Below are 24,499 nucleotides of genomic sequence, written 5' to 3' on the forward strand. Positions count from 1 at the left end.
GTAACTAATTAGTCCTCCACTACAACATGCATCATAGCTTTGGGTGTAGTGAACCGGACGCTCGTCTGGTTGACCACCCTACCTTTCCTCTCCTTGCTTTCTGTCTCTCTCTCTCTCTCTCTTGGGTGTCGTGTTGAGACGTTAAACCTCTTCACTCACTCACTCACTCACTCACTCACTCACTCACTCACTCACTCACTCACTCACTCACTCACTCACTCACTCACTCACTCACTCACTCACTCACTCACTCACTCACTCACTCACTCACTCACTCACTCACTCAATCAATCAATCAATCAATCAATCAGTCAGTCAGTCAGTCAGCATCAATCAATCAATGTACCATGTCGTATTTCATCCACTTTTGCGACTTCTGAAGCAGACATCATTGTCACGTTCTCCGAGAAAGAAAACGCCATTTGTCCTCGCCCAATTGCTCAACACAAAATGACCAGGTGACTGGCTAGAATCGAGAAAACGCGGTACACGACGTCTGTTGTGGCGCCGACCGGGCTCCACGTGTTCCGGGTGTGTTGCACTAAGCAGGCGCGAACTCGTCGGATGCAGGCCAAGCGAGCGTGCAAGGCAATGCCGCCAGCAATGCAGCTGCACGCATGCCTGTCTGAAGGTCGGCGCCGGTCTGCGCCGGTTCGCGCCGCGTCGCCTTGATTGAAGGCAGCCACGCGAAGGCGATAACCGCTCGCCGCCTTCGCATGGCGAACCTGCAACCGCTGCCAAGGGCCGAACCCTGTGCACCGAGATCCTCGACAACGGTGTAACAGCGGCGGCGGCGGCGGCGGCGACGCGACGGCGTTTTGTGTGTGTGTCGTGTTGTGGTGACCTCGTCGAGGCGCCTCCCGCAGCGGCGGCGAGGCGCCCAAGCGGTCGGTGTATAACGGGAGAAGATTGAGAAAGAAAAATAAACAATAGGAGCAGGTCAGCGTTCTCGTTGCGTAACGCGGCGGCGTGCTGCCGCTACTGGAGAGGGAGGGTCGCCGCGCATTCCGACGCCGATGATTTCAATGCGAGGAGTGTTAATAGTCGAATTAAGTCAGCGGCGACGACGGTACCCGTTATTTTCCGACGCGGCGAGGGTGTGAGCGATGGCTGCGCGAATCGCGAGCGAGCGAGCGAACTCTAGAGTATGCGGTGTTTGTTGCTTGCTGAGAACGTTGGGCGGCGAGAGGGTATAGCACTTGGGACTGTCGGTCACGATTCTAAGCGTACATTTTTGTTTCCTCGTACAGAACTGTCTGGAAAATACACGTGTTTTTTTTTTTTTAACTTCGCGTACTTGTTTACATATAGGCACTCTGCACATTCTTTCGAACTCTAGATGTGTTCTTCGCAGACTCTTTCATAACGGGATTAAAGCACGCTTGCCTGTTATCTTTCTTTATTTATGAAATACTGATTTGTGATCGTGCCACCACGGTCAAGCCGATGCTATTTTGAGGTAAAACGAGTGTGAGATTATGCTCGCGTGGTACAGCAGGGCAATGCATTCACATTATAGAAGAAAAAAAAGAAACTTCACACAACAACAGCAAAAACATACAAACAGACCAGACCGAAATGTACGTAATCACCAATGTAAATACGGGAAATAGTTTCCTAAATCTCGCACATCATTTATTTAACGGTGCGAGTGTCACTACGCATTGTGCATTTAATTAGTCTCGTGATTATAGTTCATTATGTCTTATCAAGAAAAAGTTTGGCAGAGACACGTAAGAAAGCAACGTGTGGGGATGCGAAAGTATTAAAGTCCCTTTGGTGAAATGTTTTAACGGCGGAGGTGTTTAAGCCGGAGGTTGGCCCGTATAGCGTAGACCTGAAACTGCGCCTGGCGATGACGTCACCGCGCGTTGCCTAGCAACCACTTGGAACAGCTGCGCCTCGCTTCGCCGCCGCACCGCACCGCCGCGCCGAGCTGCTACGACTGCGCGCCTGCACCGTCTAGCCATGACGTCACTTCGCGTCGCCTAGCAACCACATGTGCCTCGAGCGCTTCGCCTAGACATGTCAACGCTTCGCCAGGCTGCGTCTTGAAGCGCGTCATGCGGCCAAGCGAGAATCTGCGCATCGGCGGCGAGCCGATCCGGAATACCGTGTCAAGCTGCAGCCGAGAAGAGGCGTCGTCGAGTCGAAGATCCTGAGTTTCGAGTACGAGAACGCGAGTCTGCGTTTGGGTATCCAGGGTCGTCGGGATAGCGACCCTGGCTGTAGCTTGGTCGATCACAAGCTCCGCTGTTTGCTCCAGCCTTGCACCACTAGTGCAAGCTGCGCTCGTTTCTTTTTCTTTCTTTTCCCCGCACGTTCCTTCTCCGCGCAAGCTCTCGCCTGCGTTCTAACTGCGCCTCGGTAAAGTCAAATGAAAACGCGCCAATTAAGCGTCACAGTGCACTCGCTTGCCCACGAGAAGTTCGAATCCCTCTATAATCAGGTTGCGCTTATATTGAGTTATTTGAAGTTTAGATAGATAAAGCGTAGCAAGCCAAGCCACAAGAACGTCTGAAGCCACACGCACGAAGATCAGACAAATCCATGTATTAACCATCATTCCAATGGTGGCTGACAGGGAGCCTACAGCGTTGCATGGAGGCTCCCTAGTGGCTGAACGATTGCAGCGCCCCTTTTCCCTCTAGTGAGGTTTGTAGTAAACTCTATGGCGGTGGCGGCGGCAGCAAGAGGAGGGTAATGAATGCTAGCTGCTTCCGGATCTGCTGAAATTCCTAAGCGATGTAGACTTGGGCTTTGACTGGTAAAGTCTAGCAGACCCGATTTAGCAACATCTTCATATGCTTCATTTTTTTTTTTTTTTTTGCCTTTGTAGGTTCAGTGAATATCGCCACACAGCATACGCCGAATATCGTACAGATTAGAGACGAACGCAGCGAAGCGTGGATGAACACCTGACAGCTGCCGATGTAACATTCAGAAATTTCGTAAAGGGCTACTGCGCCAGCTTGCAAGCTGGCGCAGTAGCCGCTTGCGGGCTCGTCTTGAAATCCTGCATAAACACGGTCTCCAAGAGAAGCCAAAAAACAAGAACAAGAACAGATCGACCTGGCAAAGCTGAATTTGTAAGCCCATGTTTAGAGTATGCGTGTAAGCCGAACACATCGGCAAAAAGCACGCATGGATTGTCTTATCAAGATTTGATCCGCATGGTGAGCTTATGAAAGTCTGTCCCTATTAGGGCGGTCAAATTAAAATACATTCCGAGATGTCACGTGCCAAAACCACGATATGATTATGAGGCACGCCGTAGGGTGGGACTTCGGAATACTTCTGACCACCTGGATTACTTTAAAGTGCACTATATATCTAAGTAAAAGAATGTTCCTGCATTTCGCCCCCATAGAAATGCGGCCGGTTGAAAGACGGCCGGCTTTTAGGGCAGTTGAATATTGTTTTGGTATCAATGAAGCTCTGATTTGGTATAATAAGATGATTTACAAGGATTTGACAAATCTATATGTGTAGAACAGTATAGGTCGAGCCAGTATACGCCATGAAAAGTCAATTCAGCTCAGGTGTTTATTGATAGAATTGAGAGGTCGAACTCGGTGCGGCAGTCAGAACCCTGCGAGCAGTCACGACCAGCCCCGTGCGTAAAAGCGCTGGTGATGCGCCTGACTGACCGGCATTTCTTCTTCGTCGTATTTCATACGCTGGAGATGCAACTGGCTAACCGGCACTTCTTCTTCGTTACATTTGTCCCCCGGAGAAAAAGACGCCATCCTGGCGATCTAAGCATACGGTAACATAGAGGGATCGTAGAAGGGCTTGAGCCGATCTACGGGAACAGTTTCGCGACCGCAACGGCGCTGATCACTAGACGTCGACACAAGCTCTACGACATAGTTCACGGGGGAAGTTTGTGTAATTACACGGTAAGATCCATGATATCTTGGGAGGTGCTTAGAAGACGGGCCGGGAGCTAAAGGTGGAACCCACAGCCAAACCAATGAATCGGAAGGGAAGCTTGGGGGGACAGAGCCACCACGACGAAGCGTCTGTTGTGTCTGATCGGCGGTGGTAAGACAACGGGCAAGTTGTGTGCATTCTTCAGCATGCTGCGCAGCATGAGATACAGGAACACATTCCGATGAATCGGGCTGGTAGGGTAGAATGGTATCGATGGTGCAGGAAGGTTCACGGCCGTACAGTAAGAAAATTAGCAGTGGCTTAGCTCGGCTATGCGAGGATATACGTAGCGTGATCTAAGTCGGCCACATCGTTCAGAACCGGTAGACCTGGTGGCATGGGCGGGTAACGATACCCATTGGTAACGCGAGAGAGTGGAATCTTCTGCTTAACGAGAAAGTTCTTGCACGTTGTACAAACCCGCGCCACGGTTTCACCCCACTCAGGCGGCGCCGCTAAACTCAAACGTTTCACGCGTGGCACTACTTACCGGCGTCAAGTCTTTCACACACGTCGCACACATACTTCTTTCTGGGGTTTTACGTGCCAAAACCAGTTCTGATTATGAGGCACGCACATATCCAAACGGATTGTTTACGAAGTCCGTCTCGAAGGTCCGAGTTGCACTGGCGCTTTCGCTAAGTTTCACCGTATAGTCAGTCAATCGCCGAGCCTTCACGTAATCGACGGCGTCTTGTTGTTGCTGCTGCTGAGATGGTCGGGCAAGTCGCTCAGCCTCCTGGCGACGCAGCTTTGCTAGACGTTCCTCCCTTTGCTCCCATGTCTCCGCAGCACGTTTAGCCTTCTTCTGTTCGTTCTTCCTACGCTCAACCGCTAATTGCCAGGCAACTACTTCGGGATCCGATGAGTTAAGCTTCTCTGCTCTCCGCTGAGCAGTAATTTCGCTCTCCTCCATGGCTATACCACACTGGCAAACGGCCAGCCCAAACGCTCCGGGCCCAGCGCAAACGCCGGGCAAACGCCCGGCGCGCCAGCTGTGCGCCATGTGACGTCACAGCTCCTCGCGCATGCGCAGCACGGCTCTCCAGGAGCCACGCGAAGCTGCACAAACTCGGCCAGTGTAGCTCACGCTACAAAACAAATCTCTCTCTCTCCTCTCACCCTCACACACACACACACCACCAACACACACACACACACACACACACACACACAAACACACACCACACACACACACACACACACACACACACACACACACACACACACACACACACACACACACACACACACACACACACACACACACACACACACACACACACACACACACACACACACACACACACACACACACACACACACACACACACACACACACACACACACACACATCGAAATGCGAAAAAACCCGTGTACTTAGATTTAGGTGCACGTTAAACAACCCCAGGTGGTCCAAATTTCCGGGGTCCTCCACTACGGCGTGCCTAATAATGAGATCATGGTTTTGGCACGTAAAACCCCATAATTTAATTAACACACACACGTAGTATTCCGTTTGTGTGTACGTAATTTCCGTATTCGTAGGATACAGGCCTGCGATGAAGAGCTTCAACAGATTTTTGTTTAACTTGTCGCAGGGTACGAGGATGCAGGGCCACGGGCTAGGAGACCAGTGAAACCCCGGCGTCGGCCGCGGCATGAGCACCGGCGGCCTCGTGGACGAGGCGGCCGGCCGGGCGACGTACGCGGCTCCCGACGTGGCGCAGCAGTCGTTCCGCCGCCTGCGCCAGTTCTTCGACGACGGCCAACTGTGCGATGTGCAGCTGCGCGTGGGCTCGCGCTCCTGGCGCTGCCATCGGTTGGTTCTGGCCTGCTGCTCGCCCTACTTCCAGGCTATGTTCACCACGCCGCTCGCCGAGAGTCAGCAGCAGGTCGGTCCATCCCAGTATGCGATCCGCACGTAGATTACTCGTGGTGGTGGTGGTGGTGGTGGTGATGTTGGGAACGGAAGGGTTTTAATTAGCCTTGGAGGCGAGGCCGGCAATTGCTCCTCCAGTAATGCCTCCACTGCACGACTGAAAGTCTACTGTCGTTATAAGAAAGACAAGCAGAAGGCGTAATATATATCTCTTCGGACGATCTGGTGGCCTTCTGGAAACACTGAACGCTGTATACAGGTGCGTGGAAGCCCTATTTTCCGTTCTACTGACACAGGTTCTACGGATGAGTGTTTCCACCATCTGGAAAAGCCTTTCGAATACTCCGCACTCAACCTCGCTCCAATTTCTATTCACTTCAGCCCCTCCCTACATGTAATGCTTGAATGAATGCTTCAATGAAGCCCCACCCTGGCTGCTTTAAGACATTACGTTTACCCTCGCTGTTCCTTGGATTCTTTCCAAACGATCCGTCCTATGCGGAAGCTCGGTCTCTGAGGGATCACTAGAGGAGACCAGATAACGCCTCTCAGGTGAATCTCACGCGTAAGTTTAAGGTGCTATTGTCGGCGTTCCTAAATTCACCCCTCCGCACTCTACCCGACTATCGAAACTCGAGGTTAGCGCTTCTTTCATAATCAGCCACTCTCTGTGTCCTTTCTAAATCGCAATTGCGGAGATGCGTTTTCCAAGTACATATTTATGGCACAGGCACCTGGAAACGTTATTGAAGTGCAGAGTCTACTCAAGCAATGTAGTAGCAGCTTCCTGAAATTGGTGTCGTCCAGGAAAGATTATGCAGGTGTCAGCGCTTGTACTACCTGTATGACTATAGTATGTGTGGTGTTTTCTTCAAATAAATGTTTGATAGTTGTTGCACGGAGGGCCGGTGTCTGTCTGCTTCACTTTGTCCCTTGTCTATTATTGGCGCTTTGTTCTCAATATTGTCACGTAGTAGTGACGGTGAAGAAAAGTCGCAAAACTGTGAATGACGAAACGTACTTTTTATTGGGCGAACCTGTGCCCACAAAAGCAGGTTTGCACTCGAAGCGCAACGACAGCGGTGAACACAGTCGGCGATAGTCGAAATCTGGTCAGCGGTGACACGCGTCGGCATTTATACGTGAGTCATCGAAGGTTCCAGAAGGTTCATCGAAGGTTCCCTGGTGCTCGCGTGTCTTCCAGAAAGTACTAGACAATTCGCGTCGCTCATACAATCAGATTACATAAGCGTCGGTGACACCAGACAACGCATAAAAGCATCGATAACGTTCGAGAAACTTCCGATACATGCTGGCGCGTTCTGCGCCGAGAGATAATGTTTAACATTTGTTAGCCGGTGAAAAGCGGTCACCGGTGAAAGATAAACAAGTACACGTGTCAATATAGACAGTAATAGTCGACTGTGGTTGACCCGACAATCCACGCCAGAAAAAGGACGTTGCTCTGCGAACTCTTAAAATGTTCCGTAAACGCGTGACATTACCTCCTATACGCCGTTCTGAATCGATTAAATGTCAATATTCATTAATATACATATGTTGATATTCCCGAGTAATATTCAAACTCTCATATTGAATGCATATACTGTCAGGATCGACAGATCGCACAATCTCTTTCGCAGGAAGTGACAATCGGCGACATCGACGAAGTGGCGATGGACAAGCTGATTCAGTTTGCCTACACGGGCGTCGTCCAGCTGACAGTGGAGGGAGTCCAGGTAAAAGCGATGACGCCTTGCGTTGCCTTGGCAACTCGCCAAACCTCATCTCAGAACACGTTGGGCGTTACACCGGCCGTTTAGTGTTAGTTGAATGCCATCGCCGTTGCCAAGCTCATCGAGATTTCTCAAATTTCAAAAGTCACATCTTCTGAAGAAATTGACCTAGATATCCACCGCAAGGAGAACTCACTGGCCTTTAATTAATAAAATCGACATTATCTTTATAATTTGAACAGCGACAGCAATCAATGGTTATTCAAAATTCATTTCTTCGAGACAACGCGCCTCTCAGGATATATCCGAGTACATGTCGTGTCAATAGCCATGCATATCAAATAATGCAGCGCTTTACTAGTTTCGGCATTAATTAGCTGCGCGGTAGAATCCTCGTCTCCCTCGCAGCGAGGTGACATTTTCTTTCAGCATACTGATGGTATCGTGCGCGTCGCCGCGTTCCCACGTCTCAAGATGCACGTAACGCGGCATGAACAAAACTATTCGGTGTAACAAAAAACAGGCGCGAAGAAAAAAAAATCACATCTCTTATCTCATTCCTAAGATGACTTGAAGGCGAAGGCCCAAGTGCCGATGCATTAAAGTCGGACACATGACTTACACATCCCCCTTAATTCGCTTAGTCTTCCCTCTTAATTCGCTTACTCATCCTCCTAATTCGCTTAGTGATCCACTTAATTCGCTTTATCATCCATGTTAATTTGCTTTATTATCCATATTTATAAATAGAGACCGGATTTTAGGCAAATGCCTATTTTGTTCCTTGCGCTCCTATCGGCCCACTTTGATATATGAGCATGAATTAGAGGTTAAGAAGGGCTGCTATAGTGTTTTTATAGTGCCTATAAATGCCTATTTTGGAGTTTGTGCCTAAATGCCTATAAATGCCTATAAATGCCTATTTTCAATATCGGCGCCTATATGAACACTATTTAGCCTCAAGTTTTGCTTTCGAGTGCAGTTAGAGACCGTTATTCATGTTACCGGGCAACATTGACTGTTCGGAACTCTATTGGGTTCAACCTATAGTAATCTAGTTCAACCAACTTTCGGAAAACAAACGCTAGCAGCAGTGAAATGGGACGCGCCGCGGTTGGCGAATGCGAAACCGCCGAGAGCCGTCAGGGGAAAGGAGAGTAAAGAGCAAAAGAAGAAAGAAAAATGTGATGTGCACGCGGCTTTTGTTCTGTTTTTAATTTACTTTTTAAGGTGTTCACTGCCGTCGAGCGTCCCTTCTCAGCGTACAAGGTCATTCTCAGTGACAAGAGGAACAATTTTGAATCAAAAATCTGTAGATGGTGGTAGTTTGCTATTGTTTCCACAATCTTCACAGTGATTCTTAGACTACGTTCCGCGGGCTCTCCAAACAGATTTCTTGTTTCCAAACAGAAACGCGCCCTTCAAATGGGCGGAAGTGTATTTGGCAGTGTTGGGGCGTTTTGCCTGTACAATTCCGATAATGTCATTGTATATGAGAAAATTGCCAGAGTTGTACCTAACAGTCCTTACTTAAGAACATGTTATTTTTTAATAAATTGTAGTCTCGCTTTCATTTATTATTTGTCTGTTTCTGTTGTGTCTTAATTTAGTTGCGTCAGGCAGACATAAACTAGCGCTTGGTGGCGTTCACCGTACTCAGCACAGCGGAGCGTGGCCTCCGCAATTAGCTCTGAAAATGTTCTGAAGTTGATCGCGGAGGCTGCAATTACGACGCGCTGTACGCGCTGATTTGACTCGGTGACGATTCAGTTACGTGCTTTGTCTTGCGCGTTGTATTAGTGTGTCAGTTACGTGCTTCGTCTTTCGCGTTGTGCTAGCGTGTGCAGCGTAGTGCAGCTTCCATATGCACGACGGTTGCTCATGGTCATCGACGTTGGTAGTCGTGATGGAGGAGACGTGCCACCAGGCGTCAGCGTGGGTGCATCAACGCCTAAGGGCGCTTTAGCCACAAAACAGCAATAGACATTATATATCAATGTGCAATAAACATTACACTACTTCTGTGAAGACACGTTTCACTTTCGTGTTCTATACCGATTCCTATATAAGAGGGATCAACCACATTTTTTATCAGTATTCCCAGCTTTCAAGTATTCTTTTTCATGATTGTTTCACTTTATGCAACGCTTGAGTACAGTGGCCATTGAACATGAATATGAGCAGTGTGCTTGTTGAATTACGCCCAATGATCGTCATTATTCCAGCAGTCTTATGGGACAATTGCACGGCTATGTTCAACTGTTGGCGCCTTTGTGCCATCATAAGCAATAACATTTCTTGTTTTCCTGCCGTAGATACAGGTCGGGCACGTCTTCGTTTGAAATTATTTGCATTTATGTAAAAATTTATTGTGGCTATAATTACGACGTTGGAGGCCTAAAACGTTGATTTGCCTGCCTATCTTTGGCACCTAAAACGCGCTTTTTTAATGCCTAAAGATCCGGCCTCTATTTATAAATAGAGGGGGGGGGGGGGGGTATGAGTGCATGGAGGAAGGAAAATGTATGAGTGCTTGCGGGGGTATTAGCTATTGATGATGATAGTGTTTGTACCTTTCGTGTCATCGACGCGTTTTCGCTCAATGACGTTGAAGGTCGATCGACTGAACGATGAGACATATAAGGCGTTCGCCTTAAAAAAAAAAAAAAAGGACGCAAAGAAGAAAGAATCCAGTTAAATACCTGATCCAGAATAAGCACCGCGGTTGCGTCTCTCGTAATATTCGCTTACACGAGCATTTCGCGCAGGCCCTGCTACACGCCTCGTCTGTGCTGCAAATGGAGCCGCTGACGCGCGCCTGCTCGGACTTCGTGCGCGTCCACCTGGAACCCGGCAACGCTCTGGGCGTGTGGCAGTTCGCCGAGTCGCACGGACTGCGCGGTCTAGCCCGCAGCGCCGAGCTGTTCGCGCGAGGACACTTCTCCAAGGTGGCCGCCGGGAGGGAGTTCCTCGCCCTCGGCTCGCAGCACCTCGCCAGGCTGTTGGCTGCCGCCGACCTCACCGTGGAGTCTGAGGCGCAGGTATACGGTGCACGATTTCAACCGACAGCATATTTATTTATTTATTTATTTATTTATTTATTTATTTATTTATTTATTTATTTATTTATTTATTTATTTATTTATTTATTTAATGTACCCTCAAGGCTTTACAGCTTTGTAAAGAGGAGGAGCACGGAAAGAATACTTAAAGGATTTATAAATAGCACTTTACAGATAGCAGAAAATCACAAGAAGCTGGAAACAATACAATCATTGCATTCTACCGATGCTAACATATGGGGCAGAAACTTCTAGGTTAACAAAGAAGCTCGAGAACAAGGACCGCACAAAGAGCGATGGAAAAAAAAATGCAGCTCCACTAACGTGAAACCTGCATGGGGAGATGCGAAGCATGCAGTGATGCACCGCTAATGGACTCATACTGCCACCCCGTAAACGCGGCCTCCTCATTACGATGACAGAAGAGAAGTGAAATTCTACGCTGGAATGAAACGCGGCAACGCAGACAGTTGTGGAAGACGACGACGAACGCGGGAGCAGTGGCACGAGCGCGTGCCGAGCGCGAGTACGAACCGCTTGCTTCAACGCAGCCAGCTGTGGAAGACGACGACGACGAGTACGACTGGAGACGCCGACAGCCCGGGCGCATGAGGTGCTTTGCACCAAAAAAATTTGGAGGACGCTTAAGCTTCGCCTTTAAGAGTTGAACGCGATAGCGTTATCGGGACCCGTTCGCATCGCGTTTTCTTTGAGTAGGTTTCACTGCAACACAGCACGTCGGAAAGCCAGCTTACAAAGACCAAGCTTACACCAATCCCCTTAAAGTCGGCTTTACTTTTAAACAGGAATGCATTGCTGGAAATACGCTTTTCCAGGGGCAATATTAAGTCGTCTTATAGTAAAATTTGAAGGCCCTAGGACCTTTCTTTATTATTTTATTAATTGTTTGCTATTGCGCCGACGCGCGCGCGCGTGTCCAAAACGCATTAGGCAGGCCAGGTCCCAATTTGACCTGCCGTAGGGAGCCTACATGGCGTTGCATGTAGGCTCCCTAACCTGCCGAGGATGCGAGCGCCATCTGGATAAGATTTTCGCAAGTAGCCTACCCGAGCGCGCCGCTGTTGGTATGGCAGAAATGCTGGAAAAATGAATTTTGTTTTCTCGTACATTCAAATAACAGTCCGACGCCACCCATATCTGTAGGTTGTGGTTAAGTCATACTTTATCATTTTTCTGGTGGATTTCACTGTGAGAAATTCAATTTTAATTCACTAACACCTTGCGCCACGCGGAGGGCCCGCGCGGTCGGTGTGGTTCGGGATGATTTTATCCGCCACGGACGCCGACATCCACGCTGACGCCGACGCCGGATTTTCTTCGACACGGGGCCTTTAACGCTATCGCGTCAAAACTTCGGTAGAAGACATCTCACAAGGAGCGTCGACGGTAATGCGTTTAGCATTGGATCAATATAGCAATGCAACGTATTGCCACCGTCGAAACGAGTTATGTATGAGGTGTGTACTGCAGCGGAACTACCCTGGTTGGCGTCATAGACGCCGCCGCCAGGCCTGCGCGTGGCCTCCGAAATGCATGGCGCATCTGTGCGTGCGAGCGCTTTGAAACGCGTCATGCGGCAACCGGGCTCCTCTCTCGCGCTTCTTTCTGGACACGCTGCGCCATCTAGTGCCACTGACGAGAAGTCCGCCCGTGGCCTCCGAGACGAGAAGCGTGGCGCGCCTGTGCCTGCGAACGCTGAGAATTCTTCCCTCGCTTGCCGCGCGCACTCGGTGGCACATACTAAGTGACCCAAGTTGGTGAGAAGTTCATTGAAAAGCGGCACGTACCCAGTTTATTTGTGGCGCAGCCTTCCAATATGCCTGGTTGCTGTCCTTTAGGAGCCCTTGTGACGTGGGCTAGTTTCCGCTGAGCATCGGAGAGATTTAAGGGATGTTTTTTCGACATTATAGAGCAGCACATTCCCAGTGGCACACTACTATAGTTACCCAAGTTGGCGTCGAAGACGTTCATATAATATCGACACACACCTTCTGGCATATACCCAGGGCTCCAAATCGGCATCGAAGAGTTTCATCCCAACTGCGGTACCTACTCACTCCCGCATCTGCGGTGACCCATGTCGGCGTGAAAGAGATTCGTTGAATAGCGGTACATACGGCATGCACACATTTCTTTAATATCTTTCACACATGTACCCATTTCTTTATGTTTATCTTTAATGAAAATGGTGCAAGGGAAAAGATTTGTTTTAAGTGACTGAGCATAAGACTGGGTTTGGATTTTACGTAGTCAAAATTGAATGCAACTTCTTTCTGGGGATTTATGTACCAAAACCAGTTCTGATTATGAGGCACGCTGTAGCTCTGGAGGGCTCCGGATTAATCTTGACGACCATGGGGTTCTTTAACGTGCACTACAACGCAAGCACAGTGCGTTTTTGCATTTCGGCTCCATCGAAAATCGAATGTAACTAACTTCCTAGCTTCGTTTAAATGAACTCGACGCGAGCGGCTCGAGTCACAAGTCGAGCTGACGCGTACAGCCCGATCACGCGTCTTGCCAAGTGGGTTGGGCCTCTTTTTGCAGGCGGGTTCACCGAACTACTCGTCGCGACGTGCGCTTGACCCGACCCGCCAGCGCTTACATGATCCCGACGTCCGCGGTTCCCGGCAAGACAAACCGACTCAACGCGACTTTATCAGGTTTATGTAAACATAAATACTGTGGTGTTAAATGCATTGCGCTCAAGTCATAACCTACATGGAGCAAACTTAGTTTGCTATATGCAGGTTATCATCGCCACCTAGGCAACAACACTCCAAAAATGAAGCAAATGTTGTAAGCTGTCTTCTTTTCTTTATCTTTTTTTTTCATGGCCAGCTCCTTGCCTCATATTCTACTCATCATATTATATTTCCGAACATGATAGTACTTCCCAGGGGAGTATGAATTGGAGCACAAGTAGGGTAAATGTATATACTCCATCTGTGAGTAAGAGAACTCTAGAAGATGCTCCCACAAGAACGAGTTGACAACAGTCCCTTGTTTTTCGAGTGCACAAAGAAGTACAGGCCAGAATCTTCAAATACACACACTGACATCATCTAATAAGACCAATATGTGAACCGCAACGAGACGCTTCGCCTACCACCTCCTTGAAGTCGTGGGATACCGCTTTTCGTTACGCAAGTCCAATTAATGGTGCTGATTTGTGTACTGTGATTAAGAAAACTGCGAAAAAAAAGTAACATTCTGGGGTTTTAAGTGTCGAAGCCACGATATGATTATGAGACACGCCGTTGGGTATAGGGCTCAAGATTAATATGAACACCTGGGGCTCTTATTTAACGCACACCATGATCACAGTAGAATCGCTTTTTCTTCCTTTTGTATTTTTTATTATTATTATTACCATTTTTTGCACCCCATCGAAATGCAGCCCTTGAAGCCTAGCATCGCAACGCCATATGCACTGAGCTACCGCGGTGGGTGAAAAAAAAAAAAAAAAAAAAAAAAAAAAAAAAAAACAAGGTGAGGACCACACGGGTATACAAAGCTTGAAAATTATGTTCGCATTTTCCGTTGGTTTTTCCACGGCGATTTTGGTTACGCCTTTACGAGCGTCAAACGCGAAGGGAGGGCTTCGAGTATGGAGTTTATAGGTCGCCAGCCAGGTGAAGCTGGGTTGCTTGCGCTATCACACCTATAGAGCTCAAGCAAGGAAATGACAACGAATGACACATGAAAGGCGCGGCTTGAAAGTTAGCGCATCAGACGCGTCACTGATGTCCGGTGTCGTTTACAACATACGTGGCCACGCACACTCACGGAAACGCGGGCACAGCAAAGCCAAGTAACCCAGTCGGAAACATAAGAAAACAGCCAAGAGCTAACGACCGACATGCCAGTGCGTTGATAACTTGGTGTTCTGTGGCGCAAGAGCATGCAGATCTTAAACACCGCCAGGAATACAAAGGTACCAAGTGATGTATGCCTAAGCGAAGACGTGCATACTGTAAAAGCTAAACTATGCAAACCTGAACAGCGGCATCATCTCCAACAGCCCGCAAAACTGCGGTCGAGACTCTATATTTCGTAAGAAGTATAGAGGCCGGACGCCTTCTCCATTAATACGCCGGCTATCGTGATTAGAGAGTGCTCCTTAACTACTCTATATATAGCGTACGAACTTCTTCGCCAAAGTGGGCCCTTGGCCGCAGGTGTACGAAGCCCTGATGAGCTGGGTGCGCCACGACACCGGGCCGCGTGCCGGAGAATTGCCGAGCCTACTGTCTCGTGTGCGTTTGCCGCTGCTGCCGCCGGGATACGTGCGGCGCCGTTCCGAGGACGAAGAGCTTCTGCGCGGCTGCCACCGGTGCCGAGACCTACTGGACGAGGCACGTGACCAGCAGCTCTGGAAGGCAGGCCTGCTGGTGGGCACGCCGCCGGCGCCCGGAGAGCGCTCCAGGCCACGTCATAGCTACGCCGGTACGAGCACCAAGCATGTGTGAGCACGTGCACAGAATGCATTTCCGGTGTAATCCTAGTACACGTTGTCGCGGCAGGCATTGCTCGCTGAGTGAATACCGCGCGCTTTAAGTGCCGGTCGAAATGAACATGTTACGCGTGGTTACCGTTCGAACTCAACACCCAATGGAATTCACAAGGATGGCTTGGTGAGCTAGTTGGTAAAGATAGTTGTAATCTGGCGCTGTGTCGTTGTTCTAAACTCTGTCTCTATCTGTGTGCGCTGTTACCCCTGTAAGACCCCATGGAACTCAACGGCGCCGTGGTAAAAACCTGGCTATCGCGTTGCGCGGAATAGACGTGTCATAAACGGGTGCTGCGAACCCCAAGATACGCAAGAAGCACATGCGTGTCACGTGTGTACAGTTAAAGATGAAGGCCTGACCAAACGGAGACAGTGAACCAGAAAGAAAGGGGAAAGGCAGAGAAGTTATAACCATGGCGAAAAATATGGTTTGCGACCCTACACCAGAGGACTGGTAAGGGGGAAGTCGAAAGATAATACGAAAATAAGAGGACACAGAGCGGAGGCATACAAGCACAACCGGTCACGATCACCGCACAGGATCCCGTGCAGCATGCACAGTGAACACCAGCTAAAGATAAAGCCGCTCGCGCGGGTTCGATGTCTTTAAGAATTGTAGCAGTGTCTTCGTCGCCCTCTGCTGCGATGGCTTATGAGACCTGCATTCCAAAATGATTTGTTCTGACAATAGTCTGTGTTCAACGCGAGCTCGTGCAGTTGCGAGCAATCGTCTCTGTACACTAGCTGTAGCGAGCTCAGTCATACACAACGTTGTCGGCCCCATGCATTTCAATGCGAAAAGCAAAATACTTCTTATAAATGCGACTCCTAGCCATAGCCCACAAAATAGGGTAGCCTCGCGTCGGCATAGTTCAGATCAGGCGCGGATCCAGGGGGGATGTCCGGATGTCCTGACCCCCCCTCAGATTTCTGCATCGCCCCCTCGCTGACAGGGGGATGGCCCTGTCGCAAAAAAATATGGCCACCAGCATTCTTCAAAATTATTTTTCGCGAGCACCAGTGGTATCAGTCATGTAGAAGTAAAGCTAGCTCGCTCACAAGCTTAGTTGTATTCCTTAGGGGTGTGGTGTCGCGAAGTTGCCGTAGTTATTTGTTCTCATGAACACCTTGGACCTCCTGGCGCAGGCCGTGCCTTACTCGTCCCGTCGGTGGCGTCGCATGAACGAGGGGACGTCCCTTTTGCCAAGCGCCCCGATGGTCGCGCGAGCGTACGTCTTCGTGCCTGATCAACTTAGTTCCCCATTGGGGTGTCATCGGTTGCATCATTGGCTGTCATCGGTTCCGCGACCAACCTGCTTAATGAAAGAGATCTCTCGAGGAAGTGTTCATATATACATAATAACAACTAACAGCTAAACTAAGAACTACTCATAGGCAACTTTTTTTTTTTAAACTGTAGCACTCGTTGTGATCACAGTGACACATTGACAATATCCAGTACGAGCACAGTACCGTTCGTACGCTAGAAGGTTTTCATTTTAACTTCGCAGTTTTATTGTCGTACATTAAGTATAAGAGGCTCAAAGCCGCCGGATCCGTTTATCTGAGTGGCCGTTCTCGCGGAGCGGGGCGAAGTCTCGAGCAGCGGCTGCGAAGTGGGGAAGCGTGACGTCAGCGGCCAACGCCAGCGCGCGGGCCTAGGATGGCGTTGCGTGGTTAGAGAAACGGGAGCAGATGCGCGCCTTGTGTAAAAGGATGACGTCGCGTGGGAAACAAAACATGAAGACGCTGGCTCGCGCTCTCGGCTAGTACGCCACATCGTTCTTCTTGTAGGTGTCGTCGTGAGTCTTCATACGCGGTGATTCGCATATCGCAAACAACCATCATAGTGGTTGCCGCGTTGGAGCGGAGCGTTTCCTCCAAAGCAAACGGAGGTGTCTCAGCCGAACACAAAGAATCTTCTTAAGGAAATCAAGGTGTCCCAACAAAACTCCAAAGATGGACCCGTGCTTACGCATTTATAAGCACGGGTCCATCTTTGGAGTTTTGTTGGGACACCTTGTGACCGCTTCGACCCCAGCATGGTCCCGCTTGAGTCATCTGATGGCTCCTCAGGTGAAGATATGGGCTGGGACAGTGATTTTACCTTGGTGTCAAGCAGACGTCTGAAGAGGAAGATAAGGAGGACATCACCGACCAGTCGTCAGGCGACGAAAAAGGCAAGTGGCCAGCGGTCATATACTATGGCGTACGTACCAACCACGACAGCGTACAACTTCAACTCGCTGAATAGGCAGAGCCTGTCGGAATATTTTGATCGAACTGCCCCTGGTCAAGTGGAAGAAATACGTATAAACGATCGAAAGAACATACTTACGGTGGAAGTCAATACGCAGACCATTCTGGAAACACTGAAAGAAATCACTCAGTTGGGAAGCATCCCCGTTCGCGCATTCCTCACATACGGCAAGGAAGCGACAACAGGCGTCATCTACGACGTGGACATTGAGATTACAGACGCTGACCTCGCGAAGCTGCTGTCATCGTCGGCTCCTGTGCTCAGCTTTCACCGTTTTGGGCGGTCTCGATGTGTGAAACTAGTATTTCAATCGGAAACTTTGCCAACACATGTCAAGGTTGGCTATGTGAGGCATTCGGTACGCCCTTACGTGCCGAGGGTGTTACAGTGTCATAAGTGTATGAAAATTGGACATGTCAGTGCAGTTTGCAGGGGTGCAGTAACATGCAAACGTTGTGGTGGACCTCATGGAGACAGCAATTGAAACGTTGCTGCAAAGTGTCCAAATTGTTCTGGTGCCCACGACGCAACCTCAAAAGAATGCCCAAAGATCAGGAATGAAATCGGTATTCTGAAGAAGATGGTTCGAGACCATTCCACGCACAGGGAAGCGGCAAAGGCTATCCACCGCCGCAGACGCCGTTCACGGCACCGACGTCAACGGGACCACAGCATTCCTCGCGTAGAAGGATCGACGGTTCAAGTGCAGCCTCCACCACTTCCTCGTGTGAGGAATGAAGACACACGTGCCCCAAAGCCTTTATATTCTGCGAAAGTGCAAGGCGACTCGTCATCGACCCCAAACACATCGGAGGCTCAGTGGCCCTCGTTACCTTCAAGGCCTGCGGGAACCCCCTTATGTACCGCTCCTACACGTAATGAAGAGATTGAAAAGACGGACGATATTGACGTCCAGAGTATGCTGAAAAATTTGATGGGCTCAATGCGCCGGATTCTTTCCAGCCTAAATACCCCGGCTGCTAAGGCTGCCGTGCAGCTACTTGAAGTATTGGAACCACTTCTAGTGGTTCTTCACTAAACAAGTACGGCGATGATTTTTGAAGAACGGATGCGACAATCACTTGTTATGCAATGGAATGCTCGAGGTTTACGTGGTCGTTTGTCGGATTTCCGACAGCGGGTATTTAAGTACCAATTTCCAGTTATTGTTATCTGTGAACCTAATATGGATTCTTCTTTCCGTATTTCTGGATATGTCCAGATATGGTCTCGTAACGACCAAACCTCAAGCAAAGTATTAGTTTGTGTACGTCATGATCTGGTATACTTCAGACATGACGTCCCATCACATACTACTAACGATTACGTGTGCCTTACCATAAAGCACAGATGGCGCACGTTCTCAGTGATTGGAGGATACATCCACCCAAGAGCGAGGATTGATTGTTCGCACCTGATGTCTGTGATGCAAGCATCGCAAGGTCCGCATATTGTGATTGGTGATTTCAACGCACACCATCCCCTGTGGGGTAGCACTATGACGAATACTCGTGGCAAAACTTTGGCCGACTTTATGTGCAGTCAAGGATTATATGTGCTCAATGACGGATCTCCTACATTTATTCGTGGGACAACCTACAGCAGTTGTCTCGACCTAACGTTTGTGTCAAGGAGCCTTCTGTCCTCAGCAAGCTGGTCGACGGATGTAGAGACTCACGGTAGTGACCACCTCCCAACTTATGTTCAATTTAGCTGGTTTCGCCACTCAGCCTCACGTTGCATCCGTCAAACAGACTGGACTTTATTTAAGACGTCTGTCGATGCCGGCTGTCAGAGTCTGACATCTCCATCCGCAATAGAGGGCATCATTGCGTCTACCCTGCGGGACAAAACCAGAGAGGTTAGCGTACCGAGACACAGATCATCGGTCGACACACATTATGAGGCCCTTCGTGCAATCCGTCGCCGCGCGGAACGGCGATACAGAAGAACAAAATCACCGTTAGATCTTTCGAACTGTCGCCGAACTCAACGACATGTTCTTCGTCATCTCGACAAGCTTGACAGACAGCGTTGGAGGGCATTCTGTGGATCCCTAGACCCGAGACAACCTCTATCCAAGATCTGGCGGGTCATACGAAGTCTTCAGACATCTCCACAACAAAAACACCCATTCCGTGCCGTGGCTCTACATCAACGCCGGACCGAATTGGAGGTAGCAGAGGACTACTGTAAACTTATTGTGGACACGTCAAATGCAGTGAGCTCATCGCTTGTCACCATCGCGCCCCCATCACCTGATGAGCGACTCGAAGTACCTTTTACGATGCAAGAGCTTGACGCTGCAATTTCTGCTTCCCGACGCTCATCGGCACCAGGACCTGACGGAATCACATACGCTGCACTCCACCATCTTGGCACAGAAGCACGACGTATCCTTCTATCTTTTTATAATGCCACATGGGAGTCTGGAAATGTTCCAGATAGTTGGAAGTGCAGTCGCATTGTAGCATTACTTAAACCGGGGAAATGCCCTAACGAGCTTTCCTCCTATAGACCGATCGCCTTAGCCAGTTGCGTCTGCAAAGTAATGGAAAGAATGGTTTTGTCAAGGATGGAGTGGTTCCTAGAGAGCAATAATTGCTTTCCTGATTTTATGAATGGATTCAGAAGAGGCCGTTCTTCGATCGACGGTGTTATCGACTTGGTCTCCACTGTTGAACAGGAAAGAAGTCGCCGCCGGTTAGTTGGAGCTGTTTTCCTGGATATTAAGGGTGCATACGACAATGTTCTCCATTATGCAATCCTTGATGCACTGGAAGATTTAGCCGTCGGTGGCCGGCTATATGCATGGATAGTTAGCTATCTTAGTGGCCGCACCGTGTACATGTCGACAAGTGATGGCGACACCGGCCAGCACGATATCCACCGAGGTGTTCCACAAGGGGGAGTTCTCAGTCCAACTCTCTTCAATATTACACTGATTGGCCTTGCATCTGAACTTCCTAACACGGTAAAGATTAGCGCATATGCGGACGACATATGCATATGGGCATCTGGAGCTACCCGTCCCCAAATGCGTGCTAGACTCCAACGTGCAGTGACAATCACAGCTAAATATTTGCGGCGTCAAGGCCTTCAGCTCTCAACAGCAAAATGTTCCGTGATTGCATTCACGCGAAAACGAATGACCAGGTATCCCATAATTGTTAATGGAACAGCGATACCTGCAGTAACACACCACAAATTCCTTGGCGTAGTCATAGACCGGGGATTATCCTGGTCAAGACACGTCGCTGCAATGAAGACAAAGCTGAAGAGTTTCGTTCACGTCCTTCGCGTCGTTGCAGGAACAAGATGGGGCCCTTCGGAGTCATCGCTACTTCAACTGTACCAAGCGCTATTCATAGGATATATACGGTACAGCATGCCAGCGCTCTCCAGTATGGGACTTAGTTGTGTGCGCACACTGGAGAGCATTCAAGCTCAAGCATTGCGCACATGTTTGGGCCTCCCACGATGCACGTCAACCAATGGAACTATAGCGGAAGCTCGTGCTTGCCCGATTGCTGTATACTTGATCTGCGAGCCTCTTCGACTGCACCTCCGCGTGTTGACACGACACAAACACCATCCTTTGTCATCGCTCCCTGCCATACAGCCAGGTTGCAGCTTTTCAAGGATTCTATTGCGTCATCAGAATATTGTACCGTCAAGATTTTCTCCCGACTGTATTCCGATAACACCCCCATGGGTTCTGCCTAAACCGTTTGTTGCTCTGCAGATTCCCGGCATTACAAAAAAGACGTCCATTGCATCCATTGGCCTTAAGCAGCTTACTCTGTGTCACCTTTATGCAAAGTACGGTAATACCATACACGTGTTTACGGATGCCTCTGTCACACCATATGCCTCCACTGCAGCCTTCGTCATTCCTCATATGATCGTCGCACGGCAGTTTAAACTAGACCATAGGACAACATCAACTGCCGCAGAACTTGCTGCTATCCGGGAGGCACTTCGCTTTCTCTCCAAGGAGCCTCCTCGCGCATGGACGATATTCTGTGATTCCAAACCAGCTCTTCAAACCATTGACTTTGTTCTCAGGCGGGGCCCGTATTATTCAATTGCTATAGAAATCGCAGAGCTTCTCGACCTTGCAAATAGAAATCGCCATATTATCACCTTTCAATGGATACCTTCGCACTGTGGTGTGATAGGGAACGAGCAGGCAGACGCTGAAGCGAAAGCTGCTTCAAATAATGCGACTGAAGTACGCATTCCATTCTCTCGGACAGACACAAATGCCCTACTTCGTTGCGTAATACGCAATTGTACGTTGCAGCACTGGACCCAACCAGATCATCAACACAAGCGAGTGCATAAATGGGGCCCAGAAATGACATACCGCATTCCTCACAAGCTCAAAAGAAGCCAATCAAGCATCGTGCACCGGATACGCCTTGGTGTCGCATTCACGAATCGTTACAGACATATGATTGGTTGCAGTGGCATTAGCCCCAATTGTGAATACTGCCAGGTACCAGAAACACTTGACCATATATTTTGCGTTTGTCCCGCGTACGCGCAAGAACGACAGAAACTGGTCTCTTCAATTGCAGAAGTCCATAAGAGGCCCCTATCAGACGAGTTTCTTTTAGGTCCTTGGCCCAATGAAAACAGCGCAGCCATGATAACCAGTGCCGCTTTAGTCTTTCTACAAGCCACTGGGCTAGACGCACGGCTTTAGAGATGCCACAACGTTGTAAAATTGTACATACACATCTCCTCCTCTTATCATTATCATCCATCAGCCCTTTTCCTCCCCGTCCCTTCTCCCCAGTGTAGAGTAGCAGGCCAGAGCAAGTTACAGCTCAGGCCGACCTCTCTGCCTTTCTGTAAATAAATTTCTCTCTCTACGCATTTATAACGAACCTGCGACAGATCATCCCAAATTTTATTTTAAGAAACAATACAGGCTATAGATATACCGGGTGTTCAAAATTAAGCTTTATGGTTTTTATAAAGTTAGGCACTGGAAGGCACGTGAACACCCCCTGCGCAAATAAGTTATGTGGCCAGGCGGACACAAAGTGAGATGATAATTATCGCTGTCAGCTGCCGAATGAACTAAAATTGAATAATTAACTTTTTATTGACTGCAGTAAGTGTGTATGTTTGTATTTAAAAGTTAGAGGCAGTCGTGTTTCTACACAGTTTCACTTGGAAGAATTCTTCTAGAATGTCTATGCTCCGAGATATCCAACTCCAAATTTTAATTGCCGTTCGCATGATTACGCATGCAAGACAGTGAGGATCGGCGCAAAGCTCCTCCCTGATGTGACACGGCTGTTGCGTGCTGCGTTTAGTCTGACAACGGGGCGGAGGCATTGGCAAAGATAATAACTGTCCCCATTCCCCTCACGGCTGGCGAAATAAAAAAAAAAAAAAAAACATCGAAGAACCCGTAACCGCTGTCGCAACACGTGACCACTGGAAGGCCTGTAAAGATGGCGGCAGCTGCCATGCCGAGATAATGGCGCGCGCGGAGAAGCCGGAGGCCAGTGCGCGTGCGTAATGGTGACTAGACGACCGGGCATGATCCTTGCCTGGGCTACGCAAATAAGGTGACTGCTGATTTCCAAGTATTGTAAGTTTTATTGATATCAAAAGCAACAACTGCACCATCAACAGCAGAAACCTTTTTAGCTATGCCAACGAATATTTCATACTGCCGCTTTAAGTTTGGTGTTGTCATGCACAAATATCATGACAACACTTCACCCATCAAGATGTCAATGCCCTAAAAAAGTTCAAAATGCCTCCCTTCCACAGCAACGCAAAGCATAAGCCGCTCTCGCGTCGACTCGATAACCATGCGCAGTACGACAATTGAGGTTTGGAGTCGGATATCTCCGAGCACGAACACGCTAGAATAATTCTTCCGACTGATACTGTTTAGAAACACGACTGCCTCTAAGTTTTCAATACAAACATACCCACTTACTGCAGTCGACAAAAATAATTGTTCAATTTTAGTTAATTGGGCTGCTCACAGCGATAATTATCATCTCACTTTGTGCTCCCCTAGCTGGTCACATAACTTACTTGTACAGGTGGTCTTCGCGTGCCTCCCAGTGCCTAATTTTAAGAAAGCCATAAAGCTTAATTTTGAACACCCTGTATTATCAGGCACAGCCGCCAAGCACATGGCTGTATTGGGTAACGTCCTTTTCCTATAAGCTCGGAGAAACCGATACCTGGCTTCGCTATAGGGCTTCTTCATCTTTCTGGGGTTTTACGTGCCAAAACTAGTTCTGATTATGAGACACGCCGTAGTGGAAGGCTCCGGATTAATTTTGACCACCTGGGGTTCTTTAAGGTGCACTGTACAATGCAAGCACACGGGTGTTTTTGCATTTCGCCTCCATCGAAATGCGGCCGCCGCGGCCGGGATTCGATCCCGCGATCTCGTGCTCAGCAGCGCAACGCCTGAGCTATCTGAGCCACCACGGCGGGCTACAGGTGTTGCTCCAGCCGTATAAAACGCGGGTTTATCGTGAGCAGAAACGGTGAATTTTGGTAAATGAGAAAGGCTACTATCATCATCATCATCATTGATAAAAGCTGACCCCCCCCCCCCCCCCCCCCCTCACAAAAAACCTGGATCCGCCCCTGGTTCAGATGGGATGCTGACCAGAGGGACGGTACCTTCGCGGGCGTCCTGTCTCTCGGGCGTCATCGCAAAGCTTACAAGTCGGCTGTTTGGTAGCGTTCATATCCTCACATAGCAATCAAAAAAAAAAAAAAAAAAAAAAAAAACACGCGAAAAAGCTGTCCTGTTCCGAGTCTAATCTGCCAGGCAATGCGGTGCGTCAAAAGACGTTTCACGTTGTTGGCGGTTTATGTTTCGTCATAATAGGGTTCATTTTGGTTTAACACATTAGGAGAGGCTGAAGGGTAAATGCAGCTAGATTTATCGTCGATAATGAATGCGCTAGATGGTGTACTCCGACTCGAGGGCTGGCCAGGGAACCGATAAGCGACTTTTATTTTCGAGGTGACGATTCCCGTGATCATATAGAAGATCTTGAAGACGTTGAGGAAAGTGAATATGACATAAAATCG

General features: G+C 49.0%; 1 protein-coding gene across 1 annotated transcript in view; it reads left to right on the top strand.

Annotated features, from left to right (window-relative positions):
- LOC119450251 (kelch-like protein 8) overlaps nt 1-24,499 on the top strand; it is an 81,480-nt gene that overhangs the window by 40,064 nt on the left and 16,917 nt on the right. The window contains exons 2-5 of the mRNA XM_037713637.2: nt 5,538-5,831; nt 7,462-7,557; nt 10,323-10,595; nt 14,819-15,086. Coding sequence (XP_037569565.1) covers nt 5,598-5,831; nt 7,462-7,557; nt 10,323-10,595; nt 14,819-15,086 — 871 coding nt within the window. The 5' untranslated portion in view covers nt 5,538-5,597. The remainder of the gene's footprint in view (nt 1-5,537; nt 5,832-7,461; nt 7,558-10,322; nt 10,596-14,818; nt 15,087-24,499) is intronic.

This window comes from Dermacentor silvarum, chromosome 4 (genome assembly GCF_013339745.2).
Source record: "Dermacentor silvarum isolate Dsil-2018 chromosome 4, BIME_Dsil_1.4, whole genome shotgun sequence".
Taxonomy (NCBI): domain Eukaryota; kingdom Metazoa; phylum Arthropoda; class Arachnida; order Ixodida; family Ixodidae; genus Dermacentor; species Dermacentor silvarum.